This window comes from Ranitomeya variabilis, chromosome 1 (genome assembly GCF_051348905.1).
Source record: "Ranitomeya variabilis isolate aRanVar5 chromosome 1, aRanVar5.hap1, whole genome shotgun sequence".
NCBI classification, from domain to species: domain Eukaryota; kingdom Metazoa; phylum Chordata; class Amphibia; order Anura; family Dendrobatidae; genus Ranitomeya; species Ranitomeya variabilis.
In genome coordinates, this window is record NC_135232.1 from 942,845,017 (window position 1) to 942,860,580 (window position 15,564).

Consider the following 15,564-nt stretch of genomic DNA (forward strand, 5'->3'; position numbering starts at 1 on the left):
AATTTTTGCTGAGTTACATTTCTCAGCCATATAGTATTACGTGTTCATGAAGTACATTTCCTTGGTGTATAACCCTCAAAAAGCTTGTATTATACTGCTTATCCCTTGGGTGTTACATCTTTTGGGGTACATTTTGTTGCTATATAATCCTCAAACAACTTGTTCATAAATTTATTGGTATTATATTGCTCATCCTTAGACTATTCTATGGTTTGGAGTACATTTCGTTGATATACAACCCTCAAAAAACTTGTTCAAAAATTTATCTGTATTATATTGCTCATCCATAGACTATTCCGTGGTCTGGAGTACATTTCATTGGTATATAACCGTTAAAAAACTTGACAAAAAATTTAGGCTGTGTGCACGTTGCAGATTTGGTGCGTTTTTGTCACTTTTTTCTGTTTGGATTTGTGACAAAATCTGATGCCAACAAAGTGAACGGAAACCTGACATGTCATGCACACGTTGAATTCTTTTGACTTGCAGATTTGGTGCAGAAATCAATCTGCTGCATGTCAATTCTCTGTGGGTTTTTTACCATTGACTTCAATCAAAAACACAGGACAAAAAAACACCACCTGCCAAGAGATGAGGAAATGATGCAGAAATTTTACTTATCTTGTGCATATACCCTTATCTGTATTATATTGCTCACCCATAGACTATTCCATGGTCTGGAGAACATTTCCTTGGTATATAACCCGTAAAAGTGCATAGCCTTTATGAGTCTAGGAGACCAATACATGACAATTTGAACAGAATGTGTATGGTGCCCTCCTTTATGTCTAATACTAGGTGGATGTGAGTCCTTCATTTTTGGCGGTTCTTGATTCCTTCATAAATTACACTGAAATTTCCTATTTCTTTATTTAAAAACTGAATTTCAGTTTATGTAAATTATTATTTTTTTTACATCATTTTTTAAATTTTGCCTTATATACAAGAAAAATGTTTCTTAACATTTTTTTCCCCCTGTAAAACGCAATTTCTCATCGGTTTGGAATGTTTTATTGTCACTCCTTAAAGTGGAGTAAAAGTGTGACACCGTTGTTCTCAGCAGCGATCTGGGAGTTAAAGATGCTTCCAGGGGTCTTCCCCATTTTGCTCTCTTTCCATTCAGTACTTTTATTATCCATTTCAACATTTTCACTGCCCCCCAGACCTCTTTGTAGGGTCTGCCGGAAAAAAAACTCGGGTTTTCCATTGACTTCCATTATACTCGTTAATCAAAATAAGCATGCGAGTATTAGAATTGCTCGGTTCGAGCAGCGAGCACACGAGTATTTTAGTGTTCGCTAATCTCTACACAGAATTTCAGGAAAAGAACATCTCACCAATTATTAATCATGGGGGTGGATCAATCATGCTTTGGGATTGTATTGCAGCCAATGGCACAGAGAACATTTCACGGGTAGAGGGAAGAATGGATTCAATTCAATGAAATTTCAACAAATTCTTGATGCAAACACAAAACCATCTGTAAAAAAAAGCTGAAGCTGAACAGAGGATGGCTGCTACAAATGGATAATGATCCTAAATACCTGTCAAAATCCAAAATAGACGACCTCAAAAGGCGCAAGCTGAAGGTTTTACAATGGCCCTCACAATGCCCTGATCTGAACATCATCTCCACAGCATCTTTCTAGTCTCTGCAAGAGAAATTGACAAGCTGTGGTCCTAAAAGACGCGCCGCATGTCAATGTCTGCAGGTGATCGATTCACAGAGGCACGCATAGTGGACATGGGATTTACAGAAATCCCATCCATTATGCTGTAACATCTGGCTGCTGTGGTTTTGACGCTGTATAAATACGCAGCGCCAAAACCGCAGCAATTCTCGAAAGTGGGAATATACCCTCATGGTCCAGGCTTACTCACCACCTTTTTGTCTCATCTGTGTTTTTTCTCTTTTAATACATATACAATTATACTTTGATTTTAACTTGATTGTTTAAATAAAGTTTTGCAATTTTATTCTGGCCTCACAGTTAATTGCTCTACTTCACTATTTGCATTTCGTCTATGGCATAACTCATGGGATAACTTATGTAGGTGTATTTATATTTCTCCTTTCGGCTAAATGCACATAGTGTATATTTAGTATTTTTTTTATTTTTTGTGAGGGTTTGTGTGCAGAAAATCCACATTGTAATACAGTACCAGCAAAGTTAATCAGATTTTTTAAATCTCAACTACACTTTGCACAAATATTTGGCATATAAATTAGCTTGTGCGGATTTTAAAATTCACAGCATGTCAATTCTTTGTGCATAATACATTGCGAGCTTCTCCATTGCAATGCACTGGTTGAAATTCTCACCAAAATAGTATCCTTAGGTAACACATGCACATATTGATGCAGAAACACAGCAGAAATGTAGGGAAAAATCAGCATCAAATCCACAATGTGGATATGTTTTTTTCACTGACATGCTTTAGCGCTTCAGAGAAAATATAGGTTAAAGTGCTGCTCCCCATACCACTCTAGTTGATTAACAGGTATTTCCCATGTGTGGACCCGTAGAAGCGCTTGTGCGCGAAACGGCCGTCGTCCCGTCTCTTCACACTCCCGCTCCCTCGTTCATTCCTACCGATGCCGCGTAATGTCTGTGATGGCTTAAGTGCTAAATAAAGGACACATTTTAGCTGAAGACAGAGGGTGAGTGCTGCATTTCTTTCTTCTACCTGCATTATTTCCCATTTGTGTACCTGTCAATCACCTGGAGCGGAGCAAGGAGAAGCTGGCTAGGGACAACGTTGGATTAGTCACATCTGGTCCCCGGCCCAGCTCTTCAAACTATATTTACCTGGTGGCAATCTGTCAACCAGCCTCTGAGTCATACTGCTCATGGTTTGGGCAGCACCAACTGAGTGCCAGCTTCCCTTTAAAGTATGCTTGTTCATAGAACAGAGAGAAAGCACTTTTATAGGAGAACCTAACATACAATGTTTATGGGGATCCTGTCTGGTTCAGTAAATACTCATGGCATTTAATTGGGATATTTTTGTTCTGCCATATTGTACTACCATAGAGGAGAATTGTTCTACAATGGAGGAAAGATGTACGGTCATAGAGGAGAGATGTACGGTCATGGAGGGATGTTTTGCTATGGAGGAGAGTTTACAGTACTGCCATGGAGGAGAGTTGTATGCCCATAAAGGAGAGTTGTACTGCCTTGGATAAGAATTGTACTACAATGGAGGAGAGTTGTATGGCCATAGAGGAGAGTTGTACTACCATGGAAGAGAGTTGTATTACAATGGAGAAGGGTTGTACTGCCATGGAGAAGGGTTGTACTGCCATGGAGGAGGGTTGTACTGCCATGGAGGAGGGTTGTACTGCCATGGAGGAGAGTTGTACTACCATGGAGGAGAGTTGTATTACCATGGAGGAGAGTTGTATTACCATGGAGGAGTTGTATGGCCATGGAAGAGGGTTGTGCTGCCATGGAGGAGGGTTGTACTGCCATGGAGGAGAGTTGCTTTACCATGGAGGAGGGTTGTACTGCCATAGAGGAGAGTTGTACTACCATGGAGGAGCATTGTATTACCATGGAGGAGAGTTGTGCTGCCATGGAAGATCATTGAGAGGATAGGTATGTGATGTAAAAACGGACCAAAGGAAGATAATGCAGCAAACTCTTTATTCAGCCTGTATCATGATAAAGCATTGCAATCAACACGTACACTACCGTTCAAAAATTTAGGGTCACTTAGAAATGTCCTTATTTTTGAAAGAAAAGCACAGTTTTTTCCAATTAAGCCAACATTAAATGATACAGAAATACACTCTATACATTGTTAATGTGGTAAGTGACTATTTTAGCTGCAAATGTCTGGTTTGTAATGCAATATCTTCATAGGTGCATAGAGGCCCATTTCCAACAACCATCTCTCGTGTGTTCTTATGGTACTTTGTGTTTGCTAACTGTGTAAGAAGGCTAATGGATGGTTAGAATACCCTTGAAAACCCTTGTGCAAGTATGTTAGCACAGCTGAAAACAGTTTTGATGATTAGAGCACCTATAAATCTGGCCTTCTTTGAGCTAGTTGAGAATCTGGAGCATTACATTTGTTGGTTCCATTAAACTCTCAAAATGGCCAGAAAAAAAACTTGACAGTCTAGTCTTGTTCTGAGAAATGAAGGCTATTCCATGCGAGAAATTGCCAAGAAACTGAAGATTTCCTACAACGGTGTGTACTACTCCCTTCAGAGAAGAGCACAAACAGGCTCTAACCAGAGTAGAAAGAGAAGTGGGAGGCACTGCTGCACAACTGAGCAACAAGACAAGTACAATAGAGTCTGTAGTTAGAGAAATCGACGCCTCACAGGTCCTCAACTGGCAGCTTCATTAAATAGTACATGCAAAAGGCCAGTGTCAACGTCTACAGTGAAGAGGCGACTCCGGGATGCTGGCCTTCAGGGCAGAGTGGCAAAGAAAAAGCCATATCTGAGACTGGCTAATAAAAGGAAAAGATTAATATGGGCAAAATAACACAGACATTGGACAGAGGAAGATTGGAAAGAAAGTGTTATGGACAGACGAATCCAAGTTTGAGGTGTTTGGACCACACAGAAGAACATTTGTGAGATGCAGAACAACTGAAAAGATGTTGGAAGAGTGCCTGACGCCATCTGTCAAGCATGGTGGAGGTAATGTGATTATCTGGGGTTGCTTTGGTGCTGGTAAAGTGGGAGATTTGTACAAGGTAAAAGGGATATTGAATAAGGAAGGCTATCACTCCATTTTGCAATGCCATGCCATACCCTGTGGACAGCGCTTGATTGGAGCCAATTTCATCCTACAACAGGACAATGACCCAAAGCACACCCCCAATTTATGCAAGAACTATTTAGGGAAGAAGCAGGCAGCTGGTATTCTATCTGTAATAAAGTGGCCAGCGCAGTCACCAGATCTCAACCTCATTGAGCTGTTGTGGGAGCAGCTTGACGGTATGGTATGCAAAAAGTGCCCATCAAGCCAAACCAACTTGTGGGAGGGGCTTCTGGAAGCATGGGGTGAAATTTCTCCAGATTATGTCAGCAAAATAACTGCTAGAATGCCGAAGATGCCGCAATTGCTGCAAAGGGAGCATTCTTTGATGAAAGCAAAGTTTGAAGGAAAAAAATTATTTCAAATAAAAATCTTTTTTTCGAACCTTGTCAATATCTGGACTAGATTTTCAATTCATTTGGTAACTCATTTGATTAATAAAAGTATGAGTTTTCATGGAAAACACAAAATTGTCTGGGTGACCCCAAACTTTTGAACAGTAGTGTATTTCACTGTTATTTACTGCTGCAATAGTATTGTTAGGTCACTGTATGTCAGTATTATTCCGTCATGGTATGGCATAAGGCATAATGCTTAGCTATGATTATAAAATGTTCTATGGTTTATAGCTAGTAATATTGTATGGAGGGATAATAAAGTCATATTTACATTGTGTCATATATTATATAAGAACTACATATACTAATTAAGGCATTTGGGGACTGTTGTATTCGGGGAATAAGTGCTGAAGAAAGAAAGCCTTGATTGTTTTTAGAGCATCTTACAAATCGCTAGCAACATAGTACATGTACATTTACTACTGTTTTGTGGGCACTTCTTATTTATGGAGGAACAGACGTTGCCACTGCTTTGGAGGTGTCAAAATGTAAAGTGAAATATATATACCGGAATATCTGCAAGAAAATTCAATTTTGGCTCATTCACACTGGCTTATAGGTCTGGGATATGATTTCCTGTAAACTGTACTAATGACATCTTCATAAATCCCTTAGAACTTCAAAACACTGTCAGAGCCACCATACTATATAAAAGAAAAGATTTGGTATAAGTGATGAATATTATTTCAGTATAAATGACTTCAAACGGTAATTGGTGCAATGGTAACTGAGGATTTATGCTAGAAATCACATCACACCCCGATTCCTGCAGACAATGGGCTAGGACCTGTTAGCCTGCCAGAGGCAGATATTTAACTAATGCATGTTGTCGTGTCCAAAAGCTGACACAGGAAAGCTAAATGAAGCTGATATAATGTAATATGTTCGGTAATACTAGTGGAATGTTCCAGTAGTTGTTAGTCGTAACCCGACATTCTGACAACTGCTTATAAAGTAGCTGTGTGGTTATATATTTTTTTTCTATAATTTACCTTGTCACTAGCCCCCAATCTAATATGTAAAGCTGAATGTGTGTATGTATGTATGTCCGGGATTGGCATCTGAACCGTCGCAGCTACAGCCACAAAATTTTGCACAGTCACACGTCTGGACCCCGAGAGCGTCATAGGCTATGTTGTGAGGTGAAATTTTAACCCCGCGCTTTCCAATTCACCAAACAATTTTGCCCCTATCTACATAATGGGGAAAAAATGAAAGGAAAAGTGTTGGAGGCAAATTAACAGCTGCCAGATGTGAACAAGGGGGACTTAAAGAATGAGAGCGATGGCGCCAAAGAGTATATACTGTACAGTTGCTAAGGTGGGGCCCCGACATGGGATAATCACCACACCACCACGGGGATATGAACACACACACAAAATGCGCCACACACTACCACGTGCTCGAACACATATACCACCCTCAGCGCACATTTCACCACACATACACCAACCTCGCCACATAAAAGTCAAAACACAAAAGTCGCCGCTCAAAACTCGCCACGCGCAAAACTCTCCACATGCAAAACTCGCCACACGTGCAAAACTCACCTCATGGAAAACTCGCCACACGCAAAACTTGCACACGCGGAAAAATTGCCACATGCACAAAAGTTGCAACACATGCAAAAGTTGCCTCACACAAAACTTGCACATACTCAAAAGGCACCACACATAAAACTCGCCACGCGCAAAACTCGCCATGCGCAAAACTTGCTGCACACAACTTGCTACACTAACCTGTCACATGCAACTCGACACACAAAAAGTTGCTACACGCATGTCACCACACAAAACTCATCTCACAAAAGTCGCTACATGCATGTCGCCACACGCAACTCAACACACACAACTTGACACACGAAACTCGCCCTAAAACACACACAAGTCTGGTATTATCCTTCAAAAATAAAAATCTGATTAATAAGCAGACAAACTACAAGAGCAACAAATGTACCATATAGGAATCCGGCAGCTGTCAGTCACATGACCAGTCTATTATGTGTATGTGTGAGCTAATATATACTGCCAGGGGGTGGGCTTACTGTTGGCTGGGGATTTATCAGGCTGCCAATTTAGCTTACAAATACTGAGGTAAAAATACTGACCAAATAACGTGTGAATGAGGTCTAATACAAGAGGAGATGACATACAGATATATACTATATACAGGAGGAGATGACACACAGGTATATACTATTTACAGGAGGAGATGACATACAGGTATATACTATATACAGGAGGAGATGACACACAGGTATATACTATATACAGGAGCAGATTACCTACAGGTATATAGTATATACAGGAGGAGATGACATACAGGTATATGCTATGTATAGGAGGAGATGACATACAGGTATATACTATATACAGGAGGAGATGACACACAGATATATACTATATATAGGTGAGATGACACAGGTATATACTATATACAGGAGGAGATTACATACAGGTATATACTATATATAGGAGATGACATACAGGTATATACTATATACAGGGGAGATGACACACAGCAGGTATATACTATATACAGGGGAGATGACATACAGGTATATACTATATACAGGAGATGACATACAGGTGTATACTATATATAAGGGAGATGACAAACATGTATATACTGAGGTGAAAATGAGAGGTGTGAGGTGAAAATGAAAAGGTGTGAGTGCAAAATGAGAGGAGTGAGGGAAAATAGTGGAGTGATCGGAAAATGACAGATGTGAGGTCGAAATGACAAGTGTTAGGGGGGAATGAGAGGAGTGAGGGGGAAAATGAGAGGTGTGAGGGAGAAAATGAGAGATGTGAGGGGGAAAATGAAAGATGTGATGGGGAAAATGAGAGGCGTGATGGGAAAATAAGAGAAGTGAGGTGCTATAACTAACCACAGATATTTACTACGCCCAGGCAACGCCGGGCTCTTCAGCTAGTATATATATAATTCTGCCAGCATTACATTATTTGATTCTTTCTAGCTAAAACTAATTTGCTTGAGAAATGGCTGTACCCAGGACCGAAACGTCGCCACATGGGCTATTAAAAAGCAATTTATAACTTTGGATTTGGTGTGCTGCCTCAACTTTGTTGGAAAAGTATTTACTAGGACTGGTATGTACCTGTGAGGCGTCTGCACCCTACCTCTTAACTGTGCTGTTTTTTTCTATTTTTTTTTTTAAACTATGGTAATTGGCTACTTCTTATAGCTACCTCCTAGGAATTCATACATTTATGTTCTCTGAAGTGGGGAAACAAGAGGACCACCTCAAAAAAACAGAGTAGGAAGGGAAAAGGGCACCCTTGTAAAACCCTGTGCCGCGGAGGTTGGCACCCTAAAAATTACGTAATGGCGCCCCTGCTCAACCTAGGTCAAGCCCTACTATTCCAAAATAATACACTTAAAGGGAACCTGTCACCCCCAAAATTGAAGGTGAGCTAAGCCCACGGGCATCAGGGGCTTATCTACAGCATTCTGTAATGCTGTAGATAAGCCCCCGATGTATCCTGAAAGATGAGAAAAAGAGGTTAGATTATACTCACCCAGGGGTGGTCCAGTCCGATGGGCGTCGCGGTCCGGTTCGGGGCCTCCCATCTTCTTACGGTGACGTCCTCTTGTCTTCACGCTGCGGCTCCGGTGCAGGCGTACTTTTTCTGCCCTGGTGAGGGCAGAGCAAAGTACTGCAGTGCGCAGGTGCTGGGCCTCTCTGACCTTTCCCGGCGCCTGCACACTGCAGTACTTTGCTCTGCCCTCAACAGGGCAGAAAAAGTACGCCTGCACCGGAGCGTGAAGACAAGAAGAGGACATCATCGTAAGAAGATGGGAGGCCCCGGACCGGACCGCGACGCCCATCGGACCGGACCACCCCTGGGTGAGTATAATCTAACCTCTTTTTCTCATCTTTCAGGTTACATCGGGGGCTTATCTACAGCATTCCAGAATGCTGTAGATAAGCCCCTGATGCTGGTGGCTTAGCTCACCTTCGATTTTGGGGATGACAGGTTCCTTTTAAAGGCTAGAAAAGACAAAATAGCAATAAACATTTTCTAAGCCTATTGATAATGTTATGATAATAGCAAACAGGACAGTGTACAGTATAAAATGGAATATACCTCCAGAATATAAAAAGAAGTATTTTTCCAAAACCATGTTACCACCTCAATGCGTTTCCCCTGTGAGATATCAGGTTCATCAGGAGACCAAGAGATAAGTCTTCAGTCCTATATAGGACGATGTAGAGGGACGCCATATGAGAGGTTACCATATTATATTGATCAGGGGTTCCACTAGGCAAATTTTAGGGTGCCAACCTCCACGGATCAGATAGGGTCAACTAAGTATTAGGGTCTTACAGGGATACTGTAGATGTCCTCTCCTCTTTCCTATCTAGTTATATTTTGAGTGATCCTCTTGTTCCCTCTCTTTATATGTATAGTTTTCTGATGTTGTTTGGGTATTTTTAACCAGGTCATCTAATAAAGATTTACTAATTTTAAAAGGGGTAATCTTTCCGGTGCTATATATGTTTTTGATACCCTTATATCATTTATCTTATTTTCTCTGTGGATTTTTGTTCTCTGAAGCTGGGACAACCATCTTTGTTACTAAAACTGCCTGTATGAAGGCTGGTTTCACACTTGCATTGGGAAGAGTTGCGGAGGGCTGCGTAGTTCCTCCATTAAGCCCCACCCACTGTCGCACATCTCCAATTCAGCTCCGCCTACGTTGGCATGCGTCCTGCGTACCTATCTTTAACATTGGGTACGCAGGCCATGCGAATGTATGCTGATGCCTCCGCATGTGTCGTTTTGACGCTGCACCGACTGCAACAAAATGCAACATGTTGCGTTCGGCGCAGCGTCAAAATGACGCATGCGGAGGCATCAGCATACATTCGCATGGCCTGCGTACCCAATGTTAAAGATAGATACGCAAAATGCATGCCGACATAGGCGGAGCTGAATGGAAGAGGTGCAGCAGTGGGCGGGGCTTAACGGAGGAACTACACAGCCCTCCACAACTCTGCCCAATGTAAGTGTGAAACCAGCCGAAGACATTGCATCTACAGTGGGTAGTGGGGAGCTCCTATCACAGTTACTGATGATGAGTACACGGTGCCTGTCACACAGTTATAAGGATAATGACAATTCAACCTCCTGATAGTAAACTTAATCTTTAAGCTTCTTTCAAATATATAGAGAAGAATATCATACTGTTGCCACAGCAAATAGAGATAGTACTGACTTTAGCTGACCTTTTAAAGCTGTATTGACACATCATTGGACTGACAGCAGAGCATAGAGCAATACACTGCAGGATGAAATCTGGGAATTAACATGAGGGATGAAGAGAAAAAAGAGAAGGCTGAACTGTGTGGCTGTAAGTAGCCCATGTATAAGGCTGCCGTCACACTATCAGTATTTTGTCAGTATTTTACATCAGTATTTGTAAGCCAAAACCAGGAGTGGAACAATTAGAGAAAAAGTATAATAGAAAAACGTCACCACTTCTGCATTTATCACCCACTCCTGGTTTTGGCTTACAAATACTGATGTAAAATACTGACCAAATACTGCTAGTGTGGCAGCAGCCTAAAGGCCCCGTCACACTTAGTGACGCTGCAGCGATACAGACAACGATGCCGATCACTGCAGCGTCGCGGTGTGGTCGCTGGGGAGCTGTCACACAGACAGCTCTCCAGCGGCCAACGATGCCGAGGTCCCCGGGTAACCAGGGTAAACATCGGGTTGCTAAGCGCAGGGCCGCGCTTAGTAACCCGATGTTTACCCTGGTTACCAGTGTAAAATGTAAAAAAACAAACATTACATACTCACCTTCGCGTCCCCCGGCGTCCACTTCCTGCACTGACTGAGTGCCGGCCCTAACAGCAGAGCGGTGACGTCACCGCTGTGCTCTGCTTTCACTTTCCGGCCGGCAGTCAGTCAGTGCGGGAAGCAGACGGCAAGGGACCTGACGGACACCGGAATGTGAGTATGTAGTGTTTTTTTTTTTTTACATTTACGATGGTAACCAGGGTAAACATCAGGTTACTAAGCGCGGCCCTGCGCTTAGTAACCCGATGTTTACCCTGGTTACCAGTGAAGACATCGCTGAATCCGTGTCACACACACCGATTCAGCGATGTCAGCAAGACCTCAACGATCAAAAAAAGGTCCAGGCCATTCCGACACGAAACTTGTGACTCAGCAGCGATCTCGCTAGCGACCTCGCTAAGTGTGACGGGGGCTTAAGGTAAATGCAAAATGTGATAAACAATTGGTATCAGGGAGCTTTGTAAGAACTGACTTATATAGGACAATCTGTTAAAGGGAACCTGTCAACAGAAAAAGCTATATTAACCTGCAGATATGGGGTTAATCTGCAGGTTAATAGCGTTATTAACCTGCCCGGTGCCTGCACTTACCTGAACGCTGCGAGGTGAAAGTGAACTGTATTCTCCCCGCTAGCATTCCAGTTTTGGTGACCGCTCTGAGAATACAGAGCGGCGCTGTAACCGTGCCCCCGGCACTGACTGACAGCTGGACCCAATGCAGAGGGAGTGTCAGGGCCAGGGGCACATTTATTGTGGCCCATGCTACTGAACTCGTGCTGGCACTGCCCCAGTGACTGAAATCGAACCGCTGCTAGGAAGAATAGAGTTCATTTTCTCCCCACAGTGTTTGGGTAAGTGCTGTCACAGGGCAGGTTATTAACGCTGTTACCCTGCGATTAACCCCATATCTGCAGGTTAATAGCATTTTTTCTAGTGACAAGTTCTCTTTAAGATGTAATTTACTTTTTTAAAAAGGACATTTTTACTTTCTTACCCAGTATAGTATTGAACTTTGTTCACGCGCTCAGTTTTTGGTCAGTATTTTACCTCAGTATCTGTAAGCCAAAAGCAGGAGTGGAACAATCTGAGAAAAAGTATAATAGAAACATATGCACCACTTCTGTATTTATCACCCACTCCGGGTTTTGGCTTACAATTACTGATGTAAAATACTAACCAAATACTGACCGTGTGAATGGTGCCTTACGGTGAGTGTTTAATACGGAATCTTACATATCTATGGAAACCACGTGTAATTTTGGCATTTGTCCAGTTGTTATACGTTGGTGTGGCTTCTTTTTGCTGCACGAAATGGAGCAGTTTATACAGGAAACCTGTGTAACTATGCATCCGGCGACACGACACCGCTCATTGTGAAAGCATCCTAATTTATATGTTACTGCATAATTCCACTCTTTTATCAGTTAATTAGACATAATGCTTGCTGTAAGAAAAAAATATTGACCTACCTATAGCATTATTTTGGTATATACATTTGCCAATAAATTTTAACTAAAATCAATAGAAATCGAGGCTGTCAGCATTTCTACACTTTATAGGTATAATTTATGCTTACAAAAAATGCAGACTTTGAATGTGCCTTACTTTCTAAATATACTACTGTAATCTGCATCTACATTGTAGTAATTTTTCATATCGGAACATGATTAAAAACATTATTGCAGAAATGTTTGCTTTAACCTTGTTCTGTACCTGGCGCTGGCTCCTGTTCTGTTGGCGCTGATGTAACTTCATCTCCTGCTTGCTCTTGTTCCACAGTTGGGAAGGGGGTTGTCTCTTGCTCCACAGTTGCTGACTCTTGCTCTAGAGCTGCGGCCTGGGCTGACTCCTGCTCCAGAGCTGCGGCGGGGGCTGACTCTTGCTCTAGAGCTGCGGCGGGGGCTGACTCTTGCTCTAGAGCTGCGGCAGGGGCTGACTCTTGCTCTAGAGCTGCGGCGGGGGCTGACTCTTGCTCTAGAGCTGCGGCGGGGGCTGACTCCTGCTCCAGAGCCGGTTTGGGGGTTGACTCCTGCTCCAGAGCTGCGGCGGGGGCTGACTCTTGCTCTAGAGCTGCGGCGGGGGCTGACTCTTGCTCTAGAGCTGCGGCGGGGGCTGACTCTTGCTCCAGAGCTGCGGCGGGGGCTGACTCTTGCTCTAGAGCTGCGGCGGGGGCTGACTCCTTCTCCAGAGCTGAGTTAGGGGCTGACTCCTGCTCCAGAGCTGAGTTGGGGGCTGTCTCCTGTTCCAGAGCTGCGGCGGAGGCCGACTCCTGCTCCAGAGCCGGGTCGGGGGTTGACTCCTGCTCCAGAGCTGCGGCGGGGGCGGACTCCTGCTCCAGAGCTGAGTTGGGGGCTGTCTCCTGTTCCAGAGTTGCGGCGGAGGCTGACTCCTGCTCCAGAGCCGGGTTGGGGGTTGACTCCTGCTCCAGAGCTGTGTCGGGGGTTGACTCCTGCTCCAGAGCTGCAGCAGGGGCTGACTCCTGCTCAGAGACCTCTTCTGCAGCAACTTCCTCAATGCCTGCTTCTACAGCTTCTTTAATGGTTTCATGCACTGCATTGGCTTCCACTTTATCACCTTTCAAAGGAGGCGAGTAAAGATGACACAGCTCCAAGATCAGACAATTTATATAGGGGCACTCACACGCACTTATGCAAAATGAAGAAATGGTACGCATACTCGTGCTGGGTTGTGTATGCATAGGACTTGGATGGTTTCTCTACATTATACCTTTGGTTGCTGCAAGAATGACACTATGGCAGTATCCGTCATAACAATGGTGAATCTAGGGCCATTCTAGCTGCACAGATTATGGACATAAGCAATGAGCACTATTTGGTCACACTGCAAATATTCAGGGGTGTAACTACAACAGGTGCAGGGGTTGCAATCGCACCCGGGCCCTGGAGCCTAGAGGGCCCTAAAAGTCCCTTTGGCCTATAGAAAAAGACTATTGCTATTAAGCTATTAAAGATTTAAAATATTTGGGGGGCCCCCGTTGGAGCTTTCGCATCGGAGCCCAAGAGTTTCAAGTTACGCCACTGCAAATATTATAATATTCCCTATTACCTTGTGATTTATTTCAACCAATTTATTATTAAAAATTCCCACTGAATTCACTTTACTTGTCAGTAAAATAAAAAAAGGGCTATGTACCTGTAACTATAGAGGTAATCTGCAATTCAGTAATGCCATTGGCAATTTTTTTTATAATCTATATAAGAAAGTGCACCAGGAACTTTCCTATTAAGAGGGCTACTTAAAAAAAAAATCAAACCTGAAAAACAAGAAAGTATTTCATGTGATGTATAGAATTTGACAATGGGACCCTTATGGGCGACAGGAAATCTTCTGGGTGTATAACACCTGTAAAGGATCAGAAGTAATGTGCACTGCACCCTTCACTACTTTCTACTGTAGACATTAGAAATCACATTTTTAAATAATCTATTAGGGAAATCTGCAGTTATCAAGGTTGGTCACTGGTCTTGGATTCTAATTTATTTGCCAGAGCTGAAACGCTATTGCAAACAGCGAGTCTGTCTTCTAAATCGTTATCACGCATAACATGGACTGCTCAATAAGAGCGGAGGTGCAGTTCTCGCCAATAGCTTCATACACGGTTTACATTTGGCAACTATCGGTGCTATAGAAGCTGATCGTGGGGATCCGGTTGTTGGATCCCAACTAATCTGATATTGAAGACCTGTCCTTATTATAGTTCATCATTATCAGAGTAGTGGACAACACCTTAAAATAGAAAACTGTGCATAATGTATTGTAGGGTATCGCTATGAGTTTCCCATAGATTACAGCTGATCAGCAGGGACTCGGCCGATGGGAAATCCAGTGACTAGGTATAGTCAAGGGAATTTTCCAATGCAATAAAAACTCATAAAAAATATGATACTGTGTGTACAGCTTCTATGCAGTCCGACCCATTTCCATAGTAACAGACTACAATGAACCCTGTGCAGTCTGATCATGAAGTACCCATTTTTACTTATGGTATTTCTTGGTAATTTAAAGTTGTATGTTAGCAAGAAGAGGACAGATGGAAGTTATGATGGCTACATGATGAGTTTTTTGTGTTCTAGTCCAATTGAGAGCTAGATCTGCAGTTATGTTATAGAGGTTATTCCTGTGAGATTATGGCCTACTCAAAAGGTCAGGCATAAAGTGTACCTATGGAATAATTGTTCTACAGATGTCTCGTGAGAGGGTGCAGTATGCTTCAGACATACCCAGACATATCAAAAGCTCTTTCTGATGTGGCTCCTTACAATCCAATCTACAAATCCGTTCACATCTGTGTCTTTTACAGATGTCAAGATGCTCTGTTGGATCCATTGTGAAAATATCAAATGCCACTCCCTAACAGATGACATGTACTATGACAAGGTCAGTTGTTCCAATGGTCAACGCAGTCCTGGGAGGCTATTCAATGTGAATGTGCTACTATTTACCACATGTATTTTATTATATTTCACACTCGCATAACTTTTGGGGCTAATTACTTGTCACTAGTCTCGTACCATTCTATTCGTTCTCACTATAT

General features: G+C 42.6%; 1 protein-coding gene across 1 annotated transcript in view; it reads right to left on the reverse strand.

The window, feature by feature from the left end:
• LOC143790899 (uncharacterized) overlaps positions 1–13,969 on the reverse strand; it is a 63,836-nt gene extending 49,867 nt beyond the window's left edge. The window contains exon 1 of the mRNA XM_077279188.1: positions 12,723–13,969. Within this exon, the coding sequence (XP_077135303.1) occupies positions 12,723–13,707 (985 nt within the window). The 5' untranslated portion in view covers positions 13,708–13,969. The remainder of the gene's footprint in view (positions 1–12,722) is intronic.
• Between the last annotated feature and the right edge of the window lie 1,595 nt (positions 13,970–15,564).